At 37.1% G+C, this 20,332-nt stretch overlaps 1 protein-coding gene across 3 annotated transcripts; it reads left to right on the forward strand.

The window, feature by feature from the left end:
- Positions 1-1,189: 1,189 nt before the first annotated feature.
- LOC127413501 (protein LBH-like) lies at positions 1,190-14,563 on the forward strand. 3 transcript variants are annotated; one of them, XM_051650686.1, is made up of 5 exons: positions 1,190-1,803; positions 10,134-10,218; positions 11,136-11,352; positions 12,169-12,241; positions 13,493-14,563. In XM_051650686.1, exons 2-4 carry the CDS (start codon positions 10,135-10,137, stop codon positions 12,219-12,221), a joined length of 354 nt encoding a protein of 117 aa, XP_051506646.1. In that variant the 5' UTR covers positions 1,190-1,803; position 10,134; the 3' UTR covers positions 12,222-12,241; positions 13,493-14,563. The 3 variants fall into 3 exon arrangements, with proteins under 3 accessions (XP_051506646.1, XP_051506648.1, XP_051506647.1); XM_051650688.1 differs by lacking the exon at positions 1,190-1,803 and adding an exon at positions 6,236-6,394 and having other exon boundaries at positions 12,169-12,213; XM_051650687.1 differs by lacking the exon at positions 1,190-1,803 and adding an exon at positions 6,255-6,514 and having other exon boundaries at positions 12,169-12,213; positions 13,493-14,561.
- The last annotated feature ends 5,769 nt before the right edge of the window (positions 14,564-20,332 follow it).

Below are 20,332 nucleotides of genomic sequence, written 5' to 3' on the forward strand. Positions count from 1 at the left end.
TGCACACCTACTGGCACTGACACTAATTACATAATGAATTTATGATTATGGGTGTTTTCCACCTGTGATGGGAGAATCACACCAGAGAGAAGGAATGGCGTCCAAGAAGATGTTTTATATTGGTGCAAAATGTGGAAATAAATAGTGTATTTAAGCAATCATAAAAACAAGGTTACATTGGGAAAAAAGTTTAGACCTGTTTTTGGTACTAAGAGCAGTACCTACTCCCCTCCCTAAACTATAGAGGTCAGGGTTTCGTTGCACTCAAGCAGTGCTAGCAACCTTGTCCCATGTGCTCCAAACATTTGTCATCTATCTTTCTTTCCCCCATAGTGGCAGCTGGATTTAATACAAACATTTTCAGCCTTTGCAAATTAGACCATACCATTATCTTAAATAAAATTAACCCTCACCTTTCCCCATTCTTAAATAGAATATATTTGAATAAATACATAAGAACAAGAGATAAATGGGAGTTAAAAATAAAACCAATAAATAGGACGGATTAAACATTTGCACAATAAAACACCAATAAATATCGAAAAATGGTGAGTAAGGTAACAAGAAAGTTCACCGAACACATTAAAATCCCGTTTTCAGCTGCAAAAAAAAGAAAAAAAAAAAGAAAAGAAAACAAATCAGAAAATCTACCATCAAAAATAAAAAATACAAATAATAAATAAAAAACTATCCAGCAAAACTGACTCTGAAATTCCCTTGCATTTAGAGTACAACAAAGCAACAGAACAGTTCCGGAAGTAGCCTAAAAATTCCATTCATTTTCCTTAGAAAAATGTATTGTTAACTGTAAGGGGGTTCAATGGAAAGGAGGAGGTGAGAACCGGCTTGACAACTTAAATAATAATTTAATAAACAACTTAAACAAAAACACACAACCATAAACACACACACAGTACAGCTGCCTGTAATTCTCTCTCTCTCGAACTATCGTCCCCAGCCGCCTTTATCCCTCGCACGCCCCATCAGGCTGATTGGGGACCGGGCGTGCGTCATTCCAGCCCGGCCCCGCCCTCCTCGGCTCTACACTCCTCCCGGCGTTGCCTCAGGCCGGGGAGCCCCCGGCATGACGTACATCCCCCCTTCCTCTCCGGGGGGCGTGCCTTGCGCCCCGACTGCCGGCGGGTCATCCCCGCCTTCCTCGACCTGGGAGGAGACAGGAGGGGAAAAACAACAACAACAAGATAAAATAGGTGAGGGAAAGGCCAACACGGAGCGACAGAGAGAGAGAGGAGAGAGAGAAAAAGAAACTCACTGGTTCTCTGATGCGCCGTCGCGTGGTCCTCGATCACTCCTCCACCCTCTCAGGCGGACGACAGCCGCTCCTCCCCGGGCGGACCGGAGTCAGACCTCCGACCCCCAGCGGACAGAATGCCCCTCCACGTTCCCGGCGTCCCGTGGGGACATTCCTTCGCCCCTGGCAGCGGCCCTACCACTCCAGGCGGTCGGGGAGTCGCTTCCCTCCTCCCCCCCCACGGACGGCGGTCTTCTCTCGACCCCTCCGCGTTCCAGGGGGACGGCAGGGCACTCCTCCGCCCCCGGCAGCAGCTCCCTCGCTCCTGGCGGTCGGGGAGTCCAGTCCCCTCTCGCCTCGCGGACGGCGGCTGTTCCCCGCGTCTGGGTGGTCAGGCTACTCCATCCCCCGTCGGATGGCAGCGGCGCTCCCCTGGGTGGAGGCAGTGTCGAGGACTCTGCAACAGAAATCCCTCCTCCTCCCGGGTTTCGGCACCAGTGTAAGGGAGTTCGAGGAAAGGAGGACGCGAGAAGCGAGGTTTCCCAGTTCAGGTGGGTGTTTTAATTTATCCAGTTTAAAGTTTTACAGCTTTCCAGGAAAACTATTGACTTTCACATACATACAACTTCACAATAACTTCCGTGGCGATATGGCTTTTCTTATGCCGGTCTCTCTCTCCCCGTCTACTGGCGGTGTGGATCTTTTATGCCGCTCTCCCCGTGCTCATTGAAATTAGAGACAGGTGTTAGACATAATTTAGCTCAGTTGTAAGCGCCCTTACTGCTTTCTCTCTCTCCGGAGAGATGCTTGACCACGCCCCCCACTGCCACATTAACAATTACTGTATGTACTGTATAAACCTTTCAAGACAGACCTACTATGACCAGGGGCATGATGCACATATTTATTTTGAGGGGGCACCAAGTTCAGCCACCGCAACCCCAATCCAACTGAGCACCCCACCCCCCCACTCCCATGTAAAACTGTGTTTTGTTTCTTAAAGTTTTTATAATGACTGAAAAGGAGAGGATTCACACTAAAATAAGATAGTAAGCTGCGGCTTTCTTTAAGCATGAAGAAAGGAGAGTGTAAAGACGCCGCAAAACTTGTCAAATGCATTTCAGCACCAAAGTAAATGAACAGCGACCGATCAAACAAAAACATAGAAATAAATGATATAAGACTTTAACAAACTGATTGACTGTTCCACAGAAATCAGACAAAATTGGCAAACGTTAAATGCACTGAAGTTTTATTACCATAACACAACGCTCGACCTTGCCCGTGAGCGTGATCTCTGAAGCAGCCACTGGACGCCGTGTAGCCTATAGCGGAACATACATGATTCGATTGGACTTGGACTGACAGAATTTAGACATGTGAATAAAGATTTCTGCCACATACATTCTTTTTTACATGCAATAATCATTTAATTTAATTATCGAAGGTACAAATACTTTTTGGCAAGTTCAAATAATCCATTAAAAATCATCTTGGCTCACAAATCTAAGAAGGTACGTGCCCCCTCAGTCTGAATGGGCATGACGCCTCTGACTATGAAAAGAGATGCAATGAAAGTGAATAATGACTGAGGCTGTCAGTCCCCAACATGCTTCCTAACAAATCCTTTTGTGTTCCATTGAAGAAAGTCATATGGGTTTGGGACAACATGAGGGGAAATATATGATGACAGAATATTGGGTGAACTACAGTATCCCTTTAAGCGATGATTTCAGTGTGACCTCATTTTTAAAACATCATGTTTAATAGCCAAATTTCCAGTGAAGAACTACTCTACCCACAAACCTTATGAGAGATCCACCAATCATATAAGTCGCTGTTACCATGGAAACATACTGTAAATTGCTCAGCTCAGCAGTGATCTCCAATTCCCATGAAGCATTGTGAATGACATAATCAGTAGTCAGTCAATAAGTCTCCCTACACTGTAAAAAGAACACTGTAAAATGTACGTTAACTGGTTGGCAGCAATTAGCTAGTAAGATGCTGTAGTACATTACACAGTATGCTTACTTTAAATTTAATCACAGTACCTATAAAATGCTGTAATTGTTATTACAGTAATAATCACAGTACTGTAATTGTCATTGGAGTAATAGGATGCTGTATTTTTGATCACAGCAAATATTATACTTCTCTAACAGGCATTACTGCATTCATTTTAATACTGTAAATTAATAACTGTAAAATAATTACATACTGTAAAATGAAGACACTGTTTTTGTCACAAAAATGACATTTATTGTAAAACTTCATTAAACTTTCAACATTTTAAATTTGAAAATACATTAAATAAAATAGGCACTAAATAGATTTTATTTTGTATTTTTCATTTTGTAATTTTTATTTATTTTTTTATTTTTTTGTAAACAACAACACTACTTTCCTGACAGTCACATGTATTCTAGTAACGTTGATTCAATGTGAAAAAAAAATCACTTTGTAGAAAACTCTCACACAAGATATTTTCAAGTAATTTTAATTTGTGTTAAAATTTTGTGTTAATTTTAACACAAATTAAATATGAACCAAAAACTGCAGAATTTTAAACAATAAAATGTCTAAGACTTTACTGTTCCTGAACTGGATACTTCTTCCTGGGCTGGAGTCTTCTTCCCTGCAGTGGAAGAAATTAGTTACTATTGTAGAAATTTATAGGCAAGACTGATGGCTCTATGACAGTTTTTGTTGACTCATTACTTCCCATTAGAAATACCACAATATGTTTCTAGTACTGACAACACTACATAAAAGGGCAGTAGTATGGTACAACAGTACACACACACACACACACACACACACACGATTCCAATTTAACTTTCATCCAGTAATGTTACTCCTACACCAAACTGATGACGTTATCAACTAAATGTCACCAGATAACAAAATCTATGTCCAAATAGTTTCTTTTGGTAATATTATGCACACCAGCTTATTAGCTAATGAGGCTGCCTCTCTCTAATTCTCTCTCCCAGTGCACTCTTAAAGTTAAATACACAGGTAACTTTACATGAATTAACGTAGCATTGCAAAATAATGAGCAAAGTTACCTTGCTGAAGTCAAAGGCTGAAGAAAGGTGGAATCTTGTCAGTAAGCTCTTGCAACAAAATAGTGTGGAGCAAATCAGGTGTCCATCAGCAAATCGTTATACTCCATCATTTGTGTAACTGTCAACGTTATGGAGGATATAAACATGTCGGGTCCTCCTCTGTCTGCGTGATAACAAAAACTAGAAAATGTCTGTGTTGGAAATAATGCAAAGTGTACCATCAGCAAACACTTTTTTTTTATTGTTTCTACTGCTGAAAAAAAATAAAAATCCTGCTCAAAATTTCTGTATTGTGATTCACAGGAACAATATATTTACTGTAGAATTCACCTGCCAAAGAAATTTGAACATGATGCTTTACAGATCTACAGCAACATGTTGTATATAGGTTCTACAGTAAGCATTTGCTCATTATACAGTATTAATGCTGTGAAAACTACAGACATTTGTTACAGTGTAGACTCTCAATCTACTTACTGTATATATTTGCATATATCTGAATCTTTTTGCAATATCCTTTGAAAATATTGTTTTATTCTTTATAATGACTATAGGCTATAAGTCAATATTTGTATATTGCAGCCTACCATTGTTTTAATTTTGATTACATCATTTGCAAAGCTTCACGAAATGAGTAGTAAATTCTCTTGTAAAATAATGTTTGTTTTTTTCCTCCAAATTTTCATAAACATTTTTGCCTTTTAATGAAAGTTTGTACTGTTGTGATTAAGAGTTCTAAGCCAAATCCATCTCTGAGAGTAAAGGAATATTCTGGGTTCAATACATCCGTTAATGACGTGATGCTCTTTTCTTTTTTCTTTTAAGTTATTTTTATTTATTTATTTATTTTCTGGGGCTTAAAATAGAAAATGTCACATGGCGTAACTGTCAAGAGACAACAAAAAAAGTCAAAGTCTCATTAAAAGCTGAAATTCTTGAAAAAATGTATATGCACGAGTAGTGCAGAATAATCCTTTATTATTATTTCTTCAAAAAAAAAAAGAAGAAAAAAAAGCAGTGAACAGTTTACACCTGGGTGCAAATAGCATATGTCATTATTCTTAATAAGTGTAAATACCATCTACCTTACCTTAATTTGGTAATTTAATTATTTCTTATTCGTTTGCACAGTCTTGGAATTTCATTAAAGTTCATCATATTAATTTATGCATGTGATTGTGTTCGGTTAGTTTAAAAAAAGAAGTATATTCTTTCCTTTTTTTACTTTCAAAGTATACCTGTGCTAATAAACAACAGTTGATAATTAGCTTTTTTAAACTTTATACTTTAAAAATAAATTGACTTGTTTGTTTTCTCAGTTTCAGCTTACTTAGTTTTTGATGTTTGGTGTGTTTGGTTTGGTGTACCTGTAGGTAGGAGGGCCCAAGTTTAAAAATCCTCATAGGGCCCCCAAAATGCTAGGGCCGACCCTGATTAGGACAGCAAACAATTTCGATTCGTCCCTCCTTTTCTGTATAAAACGCAAACAGCTTGGATGAAAGTGTTGTGTTGATGTTGTGTGCAGCAGGGGGCATCAGTGGTCTAATCTGATGTGAACAGTCATGTGTGAAGTGATTTTCCAACGATGACCAATTCACATTTCTTCATAACCAGACAAGCTTTAAAATCCATTATAACACGTTAACTTCACAAAAACACTATTAATCAGTAACATAATGTATATTTCCCCTCTTTCTGAGCGAGGGTATGCCTTCCTCTGTACTTTCCTGTTCTAATATTCTGGTGCAGGAAAGTATCTGGGCTATATTTGTTTCTGTATTTAAATTGACCAACTTGACACCCAAGGGGCCAGAGATCCTCATAACTCACTCGAACCCTTGCGTAATCATCATCATCATCATCATCTGGCATCAGAGTGGACAGCAGAGATGCTGAAAACTACCAGATCAAACAGGCTGCGATGACGCTCTCAAAGCCAATCACACGGCAGTGCAAGTTCAGCTCTCAACATGTAAATGAATGACGTTGGCTGGATCACTACAAGAACTATGACAGCATTCAACAGTAACTTTCCGCTGCCGGTCAGATGTACACTGAAACTGTAAGGCAGGTGGGTTGGACTCATGTAAACCGAAGCTGTGTGAGTTTCAGTCGGTGTTCAGCGGAGAATATACCGAATATACTAACACACCTCGCGCTGTAAGAAAAGAACGAGGGGAAAGAAAGAAAGGTAGGCATCTACCATATATGGTACTGAATGCTAGTCCATTGCACGTTTAAAGTTTTAAAAAGAAAGCTGGAAATGTTATAAAAATCTCAGGGAACCAGTTCAAATGATTACTGGTTATATTGCTGGAAAATATGGAGTTTGAATGCCATATGCAGTATCTGTTTTGCAGTGCCTGATTTGTTGTGTAATGAATTCAGATTGCATATTAGTTATACTTAACAGTACAATCTATGTAAAGGCTATAAAATCACAAAACATTTGTAGGTTTGTGAGTTAAAAACTAAACTGTGGTTGATAATTGCTGTGATTAGAATCATGTCACTCCGAAAACAAAACAGAATATGAGTTTCAAAGTCCATGCAACTTGAAAGCTAGTAGAAGAGTTTTTGATAATAGTTTCAGTTCATGTAAAATATTAAAATATTTAATATCACCCATAACATCCTCCACATATGTAAGCTGTTGTATGTTAAGTCTAGTCTATTTTACATTACTGCACATCCTTTGAGGTCTATGGGTGTGTTTATGTGTGCATCTGCATTTGTGCATGCAACAGTGCCCGTGAGCAAGGCTGGAATTTGAAAGAAATCACTTTGATATCATTTTCACTCATTGCCAAAGTGTTCTGGCTGCCAGATGATTTTTGGATCTCAAGCACAGACTTCACTGTGCATGCCAAGTCATGTCTAGTTCTTTGGTGTGAGTTCAGTTCAGTTCTTTATTTTTGATCAATTATAAATCCAGCTTAAAGGAAAATAGATACTTGTTGGATTTTGCAGGCTTCCTAAAGGTGAATTGTTCAAAGAACATTGTGATAAATGTTATGGGATGTTTATATTTAAAAGTAAACCCATAATTAAAGGACAGTTCTAAGAAAGAGTATCTCTCAATGTCAGTCTATGTAAGTACAGCATAATGTGGACATAAAAGCACTGAATTTAACAGCCTCACCTTTCTATGAAGAACACCACTCAAACAATTAGACCCAGCATGCTCCTTATACTGTTCCATGGCAACATAGAGAAAGAACTACAGTACTGTCTTTCTAACACACAACACAAATCAGTTTAATTTATTATTTTACCCTTTCTCCCTCTCATTCTTTTCCTTTCTCTTTAAACTTAAGATATACTTATCACAACTAATGAAGAGCATGTTAAGGTTATATTACCACCACTACTAAAGGTTCCCCTTTTTTCTCTATAGTTAATGGCTGTGGCTAGTGAATCCTTTTGTGTTAAATGAAAATGATCAAATTCTGCATTTGATTAATTTGGATTTCTAATGTCAATATAACATGAATAGTTTTTATAGGTCTTTGTGCTATCCAGCTTTCAAATGCTGAATAATTGAACAGGATTTGTGAGTGCACGTGTGGGTGGGAGTGTTTGTGTTTTGGCTTATGTGTTCACAGTTTTATTATCCTTCAGCATTTGACTATGACTTCTGTCTTTTCAAAACAGGCTGTAAATAGGAAAGAGTCCTGCTGAGCAGCAGCAGCCTGAGTGAGAATTACAGAGGCCTGTTTGAAAGGTCATTATTTTAGCACGCTTCTGTGGGGATGCATTTGCATACCCACCTGCAGCAGGACGGCAGTGCTGTCCATGTCACAATGCGGTCAAAGCCTGGAGCAAAGTTATGGTGGCGCGTTTGGTTGTTTGTGTTACTTGTTAAAAGCACACTTCTGGTAATCGGACTTAGGCAGAAAAATGGTTCGTTTGACAGAGAGGCAGGAAGGGATTTTTTTAGGGATCACAGACTGAACGATCATGCAAATGCTGCAACAGACATGTGGGAGCATGAATATAGATCAAAGTGCCTCTTTTATATTAAAGAAAAAGTTGACCCAGAAAGTAAAATTTTGTCATCATTTACTCGCCCTTTCCGACTTCATATTATTTTCTTTTTTGCTTTCTTACAATAGCTTTGTGTGAGGAATAGACCTTAACTTAAGTCGTTATTCAGTGATAATCTTACCCTTGGCTGGAACTCTTAAATCTCATTCGTGCTTGTGTTTAAACCAGCGGCTTTAGATGTGTCACACCAGGTTTGACGTTATTAGCTATGTTTTCATCCAAGTTGCTATTTCAATTTTTTGCGAAAATTTGGGTATTGCAAAAACAATTTGTGAACAAAGACAAGTTGCGGTTTAGAGCACGCAGACGAAACATTCTGAAGAACTTGTTTTCTATAGATCAGTGGCAGATGTCTTATGACTGGGAGTGGCAGTGCATCAGAGAGTTTTAAGAGCGCTATGTGTGTGTGTTCCTCCATCCATATGATTTTGCCATGTTTATCTATATATTTTCAGATGTGTTTCTGTTGAAACAAAAGTGTATTCGACCTATCTGCTCTGAAAACTGTACACAGGCTTTGAATTTTCAGGATACAGGCATTACAGAATGACCAGAGCAACATTTGAGATGCGATATTGGTCTGCTGGTAGTCCAGTTTTGAACGAATTATTTAGTCACATTACTTTTTTTAATGCAGATCTATGCATATTCCTATATAAATTCTATAGGAGTTCACCAGGTGAATGCACATTTCTTTTATCAAATAAAAATAATTATCTACCTCAAGTGAGTGTGTAAGTTTTACATTTATACGCATCTTGGCTTTTCCATCCATCAGTTTTTAAGTGTGTGACGAGGAGGAGGGTGTGGCCGGGCCGTGAGGATGCACGCCCGTCCCTGAATTGTTCTAATCAGCCGGGAGGGGGATAAAGACAAGCTGGAGGCACCAGTTCGAGAGAGAGAGAGAGACACACACGGCCGCTGTGTGTGTGTGTGTGTGTGTGTCTGTGTGTTTAAGGTGATTTAAGTTGATTTATGTCATTAAAAGTTTCTTTGACTGCTCAGCCGGTTCCCGTCTCCTCCTTGCCCATCATTACCCATTTCCCAAAGTGATATCCCAAAATTTGATGACAGAAAACCAGCTGTTGATGTCAAACAGGATGGGGTCTAGACTAGTGTGTCACGTGCCCGATTGTACAGCGGCAAGTTTAAAAAGTGCGACTTCAAATGAGATTTGAGAGCTCCCAATAAGCTATTGCATGGCTTTAGAAGTCATATGAAGTACTTTTCTGATACATTTTTGGGTCTTTAGCAGGAAAAATCACAGTCAAGTTTTCTTGAATGAAAAACAAAAGCTAAAAGATTTTCTTTGGTGTTTCATGGAAGAGTGCAAATACATTTTCTCATTTCATAAGGTTGGAAATTGGGGTGATTAAATGATGACAAAATTTTGATTTTAGGGTGAACTATTCTTTTAATATTAATGTGCTCTCACAAAAGGTCACCAAAGGTAATGCATATACAGTATCTATTGGATTGTGTGATAATCTAAATGCTTTGTATTCATTACGACATACACAGTTTACAATAATATACAGTAAATCTCTTTTATATGTGTCTTTAATTTTTGTTTGTTTAATAAAAACAAAACAAAAATAGAAGCTTTATAAATACTTTAACTTCCTGATTTCATTCAGTAGATCTGACCATGAGCAGCTGTTTATTCATACAAATAAAACAGAAGTGAAATGGATAAAAATGATGCAGAACACTAAATGGTTGGCTTGAATTCTAGGCTCATTAATGTTTCATTTTTTTAACAGAATGACAGATATAATAAACAACCCAGATCACAGTCGAGGAGACTTCACTGTGAGTGACTCAGGAGAGCAAGGCGTTTCCTTTCAGGTTGGTGTACAATCCAAGTCTATTCATTGGTCATTCCATCCCCAGACACCAGCCTTCTCATTTTAGATATTTAGATTAAAGTGCTGATCAACGCCCTCAACAGGGACACTGGTTGGCCAATGTATTTCTTATTTTTGTGGAACTGTCAACGTATCAACAGATTAAAGAGACAGTTCACCCAAAAATAAAAACGAACTCACCTTTATGTTGTTCCAAACCTGAGAATTTTTTCCATGGAAAAACTAAAAATGAATTTTTGAAGAATATCCTTGATGCTCTTTTCCTTATAATGAAATTAAATAGGGACTGGGGCTATCAAGCTCCAAAATGACAAAAATGTATAATTAAAGATGTCTTACGCAATACACTACAAGTCTTCTGAAGCTATACTTGAAATTAAAGTCGTTATTCACTGAAAATCTAGCCCTCTGCTGTAGCTCTTTATCCATATCAAATATGGTACCATTATATGTACCTCATCAAGTTTAGATGTCTGTGACATCAAACATCATTAGTTCTTGCGTTTGTCGTGACCAAATGTCATTGACGTCCAACCTGATGCAGTGTGTCTAATGCCGCCATATTTGATTTGAGAGCCATGGCAGATGGCAAGATTTTCAGTTAATAATAACTTAAATTTCAGCCTGTTATTCACAAATCGATATATGGATATTTATAGTGCCTTTTTGCTATTGTGGACCTTGACCTCTCCAGTCCACTTACTTTTTTTATTGGCAAAGGATATTCTTCAGAAATTCACCATTAGTGTTCCACGGATGAAAAAAAAAGTCATACTGTTTTGAACAACATCGAGTAAATAAGCCAGAATTTTCATTGTATTCACTTTGTCAGTAAACCTAAGCAAAATTTGAAACATGTGAACAATCCCACAGATAAAATATCTACTGTATGTTCAGATTTTCCCAGAGACACAGGAGCGCCACCCCAAGCTGTCCAAACGCCTGCCCTCCATTGTGGTGGAGCCCACAGAGGGAGAGGTGGAGAGCGGAGAGTTACGTTGGCCCCCAGATGACCTGAAAAGCACAGACCCTTCCAGCCATAAGCACACACCCTCCCAAGAGATCACACAGATGTCCGATTCACCAACCCTGAAAACTCACAGCAAGAGTGCAGGTGTGTGAGAGTGCTGAGAGAATAAGCCAGAGAAAAATGCTTTTCTCTCTCATTCACAATTAATCATTGCAATTAAAGGAATATTCTGGGTTCAATACAAGTTAAGCTCAAGCGACAGCATTTGTGACATAATATTGATTACCACAAAAATTAATGTAGAATTTGATCACACTAAAATCATGTTTACACGCATATTGTTTACGTCTTGTGGCAACACTTTTAACCCCCATTCACTTCCATTGTACTGTAAGTGCCTCAATGTAACCCAGATTTTTGCTTTTTTTTTTTTTTAAAGAAAAGGAGGGGCAAGTCAAAATAAATTTTTGTGGTAATCAACATTATGCCACAAATACTGTCGATTGAGCTTAACTTGTATTGAACCCGGAATATTCCTTTAAATATTTTCTCAATCAGCATTTTTGTCATGTTTTTCAGTAAAAATATCTAAAATTCTTAAAACATGATATATTTACTTGAGACAAAATTGTGTAAGGTACAGTAATAAGACTTGTTTTTAAAGAATATATCTTGAATTATGTTCATTTCTTATAAAAATTACAAATTGTTCTTGTTGTAACCACACAGCGCACTCATTTTTGTTAAATTAATGCTTAAAATAACAAAACAATTTGTCAATTTGAAAACGAATTTGCCAATGCAGTTTGAAAAATGAACCTGTATCTTTTTCAATTTTGCTTCTCAAGGAAATGTATCTTGTTTAAAGGATGTTTAGAATTGTGCAATTTTATTTTTACCCACACTAACATGTGCAATGGTCTGATGGGAGCAACTGAGTTCTGGGTTTTTCTCCCTCAGATGAAGTCAAGTGCAGCAGTGTGGAAACATCAGGAGCAGCTGAGCGTAACTGAAATTTAATAAAGACATTATCGCAAGTCTCAGTTCTCACTTTAAAGATTCTCACACCAAGAAACAAACACATACAATACACACTGACAACCACACGAGCAGCCAATCTGGCAGGCAATTGTAATGAAAATCAGGGCTCACAATGCCATATCTGAGCACCTTTTACAGCACATACATGGCTTTAAAAAGACTCTTTTTCAACACTTTTTAAAAGTCTTTTCTAGTTTTCAAGATCAAACTCTTAACAGATTTTTAAATGACTTCTGAAGATATGATAGGACAGTTCTGGCTTCACACATCTTACATTGCATTCAGTTGGAATGCCAAGTGTGTTTGACTTTCCTGATACTGACATTTTGAACTGATTATGAACTCGGTGTTAAAAAAAAAAAAAAAAGAACAAAAAAAAATCAAGCTCTAACATAAAGGATATACTATCCTAATATTGAATCAATTTGGAATACTCAACAAAATTTGAAGGGATGCACCACCTTATTGGCATATTCATATTTATAGGTAAATATAAATGCACAACATTCATTTATAAACAAATATAAATGTGTAAAGAATTTTTTGGAGCTACTTGGAAATTAAAGACCCCATGAAACTGCTTGATGAGCGCAGATTTCTTTGCTGAGTTTATGTATTTCCTATTGAAACAGTAAGTTGAGGTGGGACATATGAAAGAGCTCGTCCCTTTTTTTATTTTTATTTTTTTATTTATTATTGCCAGTAGCCTTTAGTTTTCATCACAGCCATTAGTTTCTGCTTGCTATTGATAGTCAGAATTTGGTAGTATTAGGGGAGGGACATTCAGTGCAGTGTGAGTCATCCATAATTTTGCTCTGTATTCCCTAAATAGAAAGTCTGTCAATTTTAAATGTGTATTTCTGCTAATACTGAATTTTTCCAACTTTTAGGCATATAGATAGCCTTGAAGCAAACAGACATGGACTAAAAGCCACAAAACTCCAGTTTTGATTTCATGGGGTATTTAAACACAATATAGTATGGCCTTAATCAAGTCTTAACTGAGAGTGAAATATTAAATTATTAATTCTAAATTAAATGCATTGTTTGGCTTCTCACCAACCACTTCTGGTTTGAGATGCTTTATTTATCCATGTCAAATCTAGAGAGATGCATTGATTTAGTATTATGCCTTCACTTTGATGTATCCCAAAAGCCTGTGAATACACTCTCTATAATCAGACTATTGCAGTGACAACTGTGAATCTCATATTCATGTGGACATTATTCATTACACCCTCAGCGGTTGAAAACATTATGTGAGGAGACTCCATCCTCTCTCTGCACCATCTGGCTGAGGCTTGTGAGGAACGGCTGCAGCAGAACTTCAAACATGTCAATCATTATGAGGACAAGGACTTACTTATCTCTCCAAACCCTGTCTGACTCTCTGCAGACTTCCAGTTATTAGAGGCTTGTTGTGCGCATACACAATTCTTTCAAAGCTGTGCTAAACAAAGCACAATAGCTGGAGCTGGAATCCTCTACTGGACAGAGACTGTATACAGTATGTTGGGTTCATCTCAAGTCAACCCCTGGCTTTAATTAGCAGTGTTTGTTGAGTTAAGCATCACTGTCACTATAGAGTGCAACAGTCTGGTTCTGGTAGTTAAAGAAAAACATTAATTTTCCACAAAGATTAATACATTTTTAACTTTAACTTGTAAATCTCTAAAGAGAGACCTACCATGAGCTTCCTTACCATTTTACAAATGTCCTATTTACAGTCAGCTGTGATACATTTATTCTGTGAGCAAAAGTGTCTGATAAAAAGGGATTAACCAAGATAAAGAGAGTAGTATTCGGCTTGTTCATCTTTTACATGATTTTAAACATATTTCAAAAGTACTATACTGAGTGCACCTTTAATCTATAAATTTCCACGGTGAAACTGGCTTGATGTGTATTTATATTGTATAGAGTCTATATTTTAAAATTAAATTTTGTTTACTGTAACATAATTATACTACTGTAACTGAAGGCTTGTGTTTGCTCAACACAAATACAGCTCATCACCATCAGAGGAGACTGCCATCTCCTTTTATAACTGTTTTGGTTTGCATGCATTAAAAATGTGTTTTGGTCCTCTTTTTTTAATTAATAACTGGACATTAAAAAATTAACAAACAGACGCATCTACTGGAAAACTTGTACGTTAATCCTGATCAGACCATGTAAAAATGTTTCTTTTATTTCATTTTATTTTATTTACTAAGATTGCATCTGATTTCCTTCTTTAGTAGAAAAAATATTGTTAATATTTTTTAAAGAAATTTTTTTCACAACATGTATATGTTTTTTTTTTTTTGTTTGTTTTTTTTTTTTTGATTTTTAGTTAATAAAGATTAATATTAGAGTACTGCTGAGTTTGTGTTCTTCATTGATTAAGATTAATGGCATAATATATTTGCAGCATTTAGCTTGAGAGAAACATTTTCTTTTTCTTAGAAACTGTTAATGGTTTTGGACTATGTGCACCATATTAAATAATTTTTAAGCTCATACACCAAAACGTCCTCTTGTCAGCTGTTATGAGATTTCTGGTGGATTTATGTGGCATCCCCAAAATAGGAAACCAAATGAAAGTTCTTGAGGAGCATCTAAAACTGTCAATCAAAAACCAAGGGTATATAAACAGCCACTCAACATACTCCAGTGACCATTATTACAGCATTACCCCACCACCCCAACTCCACTTTTATTTCTAGCATTATATCAATTACCTTCCATTAATTAATTAAGTTGCCCAGGAGGACCTTTGAGCCCTTCTCTGCGGACAGCAAGCCAAATCAATTTACATTATCACTCAAGGATTACATGAGCATGTGAACTTGTGAAATGCTGGTTCTTGTGCACATGCATCACACTTAATCTATTTATCTTTATCTGCCCTCTTTTTCTTTCTTCCACACATCATTATCTACTGGGAGTATTAACTTCATAGGGACATTTTGTATTAACAAGTTAGGGATATCTCATATTATATTGTTACTGTGACCCAATCCAATCTTTATATCATGTAAAAGAAAATCATACTCCACTTTAAAAACCGTAAGATGTACTTACTTTTATTTACGTATTGTTTCTTGAGATGTTTATCTATAAGAAACAATTAGAAAATGTATCAAATACAAATGATAATTACAAAATAACACACCTACAGTGTAAAAAAAAAAAATGTACCTGGTCTCATAGAATCACGTTACCATACCTACATTTTTGCAAAATGATTTTAACATGGCTTGTTGTAGGTATTCCCAGTGAAATTAACTATAGATTGCCAGTTCATAAACACTTTTATGGTTTTGGGTTTAAGATTTAGGGTAGGGTGGATTGTGAGGGGGGTTACTACACACTGACCTGTATGAGAGTGGAGTGTTGAGATCTTTTGAAAATTTGGTTCAACATTTTGGGATTCCCAGATCTCAGTTTTGTAGGTATTTACAGCTGCGCCACCTGCTCTGTATTGTTTCTGGGAGTAGCATACACCCCCCTAAAGTGGCAGACACTACGGGAGTGGTGATTACTGCTTTTGGAAAATGTCATGAAGCATCAGTGTATTACTCCCTGCTAATTCAGAGTCTGGGGGATGGAGCTTCGTCTTCTCTCAAGAGATTATGAGAGAAAGATTACATTTGGTATTGGAGGAGGGAGTGTGGGCTAGGATTCTAAAAGTCTACATCTAGAGATGCAAGTGTGCGCCTTATGTAATTCAAGATTTTACACAGATTCTATTGGACCCCCTCTAGATTGTATAGGCTTGGTCTTAAATACACACCCACCTGCTGGCGATGCCAATCAGAAGTTGGAGACACAACCCATGTCTTTTGGGGGTTTGTGAAGATCCAAGAATTTTGGTTGAACGTTCAGAGTTGTTTGTGTGACGTTTTGGGCACTCAAATTTTACTTTGCCCCAGACTTGGTATTTTGGGCGATGGGGCGGTCATAAATTTGGGGGTAAACATATAAAAAATTGGGTTCTGACCAGTATCATGATTGGTAGACAAATTATTTTAAGGGGTTGGAAGTCGGACGGAGCGCCATCATTTCCGGAGTTGTGTGCGGAGATGGGGAGGGTGGCAGCTTTCGAGGAGGTGGCAAATAGAAGGCAGGGGTTTGAGGACTTGTTTGTCAGAAAATAGGGTAATTATTTAGCGTTTTTGGGGGACTCTCGGGGAGGGGATGGGGAGAGAGAAGTCTAGTTTAATTATGTATGTTTATTATGTGTGTGTGTGTGTGTGTGTGTGTATAAAATGTTGATTCGATGTGTATGTGTTGTGTTTTTCTCTGTTGTGTATTTTTGAATCAATGAAAAAAAATTAATTACAAAAAGATTTAGGGTAGGGAGGTAGGTTTTGTTGATTTAAAACTTGATAGAGCTTTAACTTAATAAACTCATCTGTTTTTCATCTCACATTTGCTCTTTCTGACACTATCGGTTAGGTTTTGTCTTGCACACGTTATGATACTTTATTTAAATTGACTCCGCAGCAACGAGTACAAAGTTGAAATTATATTAAATTGAGCGACGCATCGGCAGACCTTGCTTCCACAGGAGAACTCCAACAAGCTCCAACAATCAGTGCCATTTATCGTGTTTTTTGCTTGTAAGATTTGACGTGCTTCTGTGGTAAATATCCAACTCACAAAGAACGCAAAGTACTTGATTTTTGAAGTTCCATCAGGGTTTGCTTTGTAAGAGGTTATTTCTCCATCATTTGATTATTGACATAGAATGTCTGTTGTGTGTGTGTGTGTGTGTGTGTGTGTGTGTTGTATGTGTAAGTGTAATGTCCCCACCAGACACATCGCAAATGTTCCGTCCAATTCCAACCAGCATTCAGATCTCACATGGAGCTGAATGAAATGTCAGAATCTAATGTGAAAATTGCTAAATGCGTTAGTCGTGATTAAGAAAAATTTACGTGTTAAACATTTAAAATTAATCGCATGCGTTAATGCGTTAATTTTGACAGCTCTATTTAAAACTTAATAGAGCATTAACCTTAAAAACCTCATCTGTTTGGAGAATATTTAACAAAAAATATTTAGTGCCATATAGAGAATATTTTACTTAGAAACTGCAGCGATACGTATAAAGAACCAAGTAATATTGTTTTGCAAAACTGTTGCCACGGTCATGTAATTTTTATGAGATCAGGTTGAAAAAAGTTTTGTTAGTAACCTGAAAGATGCAATTCATATGGTAACATCTATTCTAAATTATTATTAAATAAGATTGAATCAACCTCTCTGCATGAGGTTACACCAACAAAAATCAATTTTAAGGGCCAGATAAGGTAAAAAGAAAACTGACTGATGCCAGACTCAAGAGTTTAAGTACCCCGGACTTTTATGTTGACAGCCACTAAGACAAATGCAAAGGAAAGGAAAAAGAAAGAAGTAGAAAACATGTTTAAACAGATGAGAGCTCAGAATATGATGTTTAAAAAATGCAAAAGACAGACAAGGTGTGAAAGTTGAGCACTTAAGACAACATGAGCATTTTGAGTTCAATCACAATCATTTAAGAAACTGCGATTACTATGAATAAGATGAGGTTAAAATGAGATTGCCCTTGTGTTTGAAGAGCATTGGGACATAAAGGGAAAGGGGGCATGCAGAGATTAAGTTTTCCATGGAGATTGATGACCTTGCTGTGATTAACATAACCCTGATGACTCTAGTTCTGTCTGCAGCATGTAACATTTGCCTACCCTGTGATCCAGAAACCCCCTGACAGCCGGTCTACTTTCATTGATTTTCTCTGGCTGTCTAGTAGTAATGTCACTGTCCAAAATTTAAACATCTCTCTTGCCATTCTAAATATCGGAATGTGTACCTCGATGATGAACAGGTCTGACCACATGAGTGCTACTATGATCTCGCATGAACACATTGTGAACAAGCTCCTCTCATAGCGCTTAAGAACGCGCAACACACGGCAAGATTTTCCGTGGAAAATTACCTTAATTTCAGATTATTTTCATCAAAAAGTACTGTATGCGTCCAGAAGACTTGGAATATTATGCACAAGGCGCATGGACTTCTTTATGATATTTTTGCTTTTGTTTAAATGATTTAAAGATCAATATCAACTGCAATCGTATTAAGAAGACGGAATGGGAAATTCATTTTTTTTTCCTTTTGTGTTCCACATAAAAAAGTTATATGGTTTGCAGTGACAAGAAGGTGAGTAAATTATGACAGAAATTTCATTTCTAAGTGAACTATTCCTTTAAAACACTAGTAACCAGTAGCCTACCCAGGGGCGCCATAGCTGGGGGTAAGGTTAGGACGATTCCAAGTGCCCTGGACAGACAGGGGGCCCAGCAGAACCCCCATGTCTTTTCCTCCATGATTTTGTGATTAATGTCCACTTCGCTCTGGAAAAACAAATCTGATTTTTTTTTTTTTATTGTACAGTTCTATTATTTTAATGAACTTTTCAAACTTAAATATGTTTTTTAGTGTCTCTTATTGAATGTGCAATCATGATTATGTTCACGTTTGTTAATAACGATAACTTTAATTAAAAATGCTGTACAGGTTGTGATAAGATAGGGGGCCCAGAGTGCAAAGTTGTCAGGGGCCCCAAAAATCCTAACGTGCCCCTGTCACAGAAGTAGAACATTTCCAGATTCACACTGGCTGTCCACTGTTAATGTCATTGTTTTTCCTTTTATCTCTTTTCCACTTCAGTCAAAACCCCTCCGTGCTTGTGCTGGGTAACTATGGTGATGGTTCAATGTAGGGGTTTGGTTACATCAGACATGGATAGTGGCACTTGACCCAGTTCAGCAGGAGCCTGATTAGCAACACAGCTATCGGCTGCATACTGCTCATCATCATCATCACTACCATCGTCATTATCATCAGAGGCGATGTCCCAGTCTTACGGCCTTGTTTGCTCATGAATTTTGGTGAGATTTACTGGTAGTCTATTTTACACTATTTTAACATATCATGGGCAAAAATGCATCAAATATCTGCTCAGAGGTGTACCTCCCATTGATCAGTCTGCCATACTGAAAAGTTATTTAGTAAAGTTCCTTTCTGTAGTTAAAGAGAGTTAAACTGTAGTTATAGTATCACAGTTTAACATGTAAAAAAAATAAGCTTTGTTGCTTTTTTCTCTAAAAAATATCAATAGCGTGGCACTGTGAGGTTACGAAAACATCGCTCTGTTTGTTTGTGCGGCCTGTCATAGCAACATTGCCAATTGTGAGAACCAGTTCATCAACCAATGGCATGAGGTCAGGGCAGCACTATCTGATTTTTTGACCATATGACAGATTGGGGGGATTGTTTGGGAAAACTGTTTGAAAAGTCATTATATTTGCAATTCCGTTTGGTGCCACTAGAGGCACAGAAATTACACTTTTTTTACACTATTTTTATTTGATAGCATGCAGAAAATAATTATATTTTTTCATGTTCTCTTTTTTTGTCCATCACTCTCAAAATGTATTTGTTCTCCATTAACCTCTTGGGAGACCTGTCTGTGTATTTATGTATGTGCATTATTCTTTTGTGTACTGGTGTAAACAGTCGTTTCCAAGGAACTATAAATGTTTGAATTTAGTTTGTTTTGTGTATTATATGTAAATGAGTGGAATGTACATTAAAAGAGGTTTATTCATGCTTTAAAAAAAAAAAAGAAATATTTCTTTTTTGGAGCAAAAATGATTCTCCATGAAAAAAGAGCGCATATGGTCTCTACCAGAAAATACGTTCAATCAGTTGGGAAATTAAGTAGCCCAAAACAGTAGCATTACCCATGGGGGAAAGTAATTCTAATGCAAGAATGGACAGTTACCTAATCAAAATGACTGCCATGTTTTCCACAATGGGAAGTTCTCCATTTGCCTGCATGCATCTGCATGTACATGTGTGTGTAGCAGTAGTGATTCTTGATAATGTGTTATTCCATGAAATGGATTCCATTTGACCATAAGAATAATATCTTTATAGAATTTTAATATTAATATACAATTTTACAATATAACCTGTTTCCTCAATGTCAATCCTTTTGCTGACCTCACAACCTCAATACACATCCCTGATCATTTCACACTTCTGT

The sequence above is a fragment of the Myxocyprinus asiaticus genome, chromosome 23 (assembly GCF_019703515.2).
Source record: "Myxocyprinus asiaticus isolate MX2 ecotype Aquarium Trade chromosome 23, UBuf_Myxa_2, whole genome shotgun sequence".
Classification (NCBI taxonomy): domain Eukaryota; kingdom Metazoa; phylum Chordata; class Actinopteri; order Cypriniformes; family Catostomidae; genus Myxocyprinus; species Myxocyprinus asiaticus.

What these genes read in the sequence shown, in the direction of transcription:
- LOC127413501 (XM_051650688.1), top strand. Translation starts at nt 10,135, where the DNA reads ATGACAGATATAATAAACAACCCAGATCACAGTCGAGGAGACTTCACT. An exon ending in AGCAAGGCGTTTCCTTTCAG is followed by an intron (nt 10,219 to 11,135) that starts GTTGGTGTACAA and finishes CTGTATGTTCAG; the next exon opens with ATTTTCCCAGAGACACAGGA. An exon ending in AACTCACAGCAAGAGTGCAG is followed by an intron (nt 11,353 to 12,168) that starts GTGTGTGAGAGT and finishes TTTCTCCCTCAG; the next exon opens with ATGAAGTCAAGTGCAGCAGT.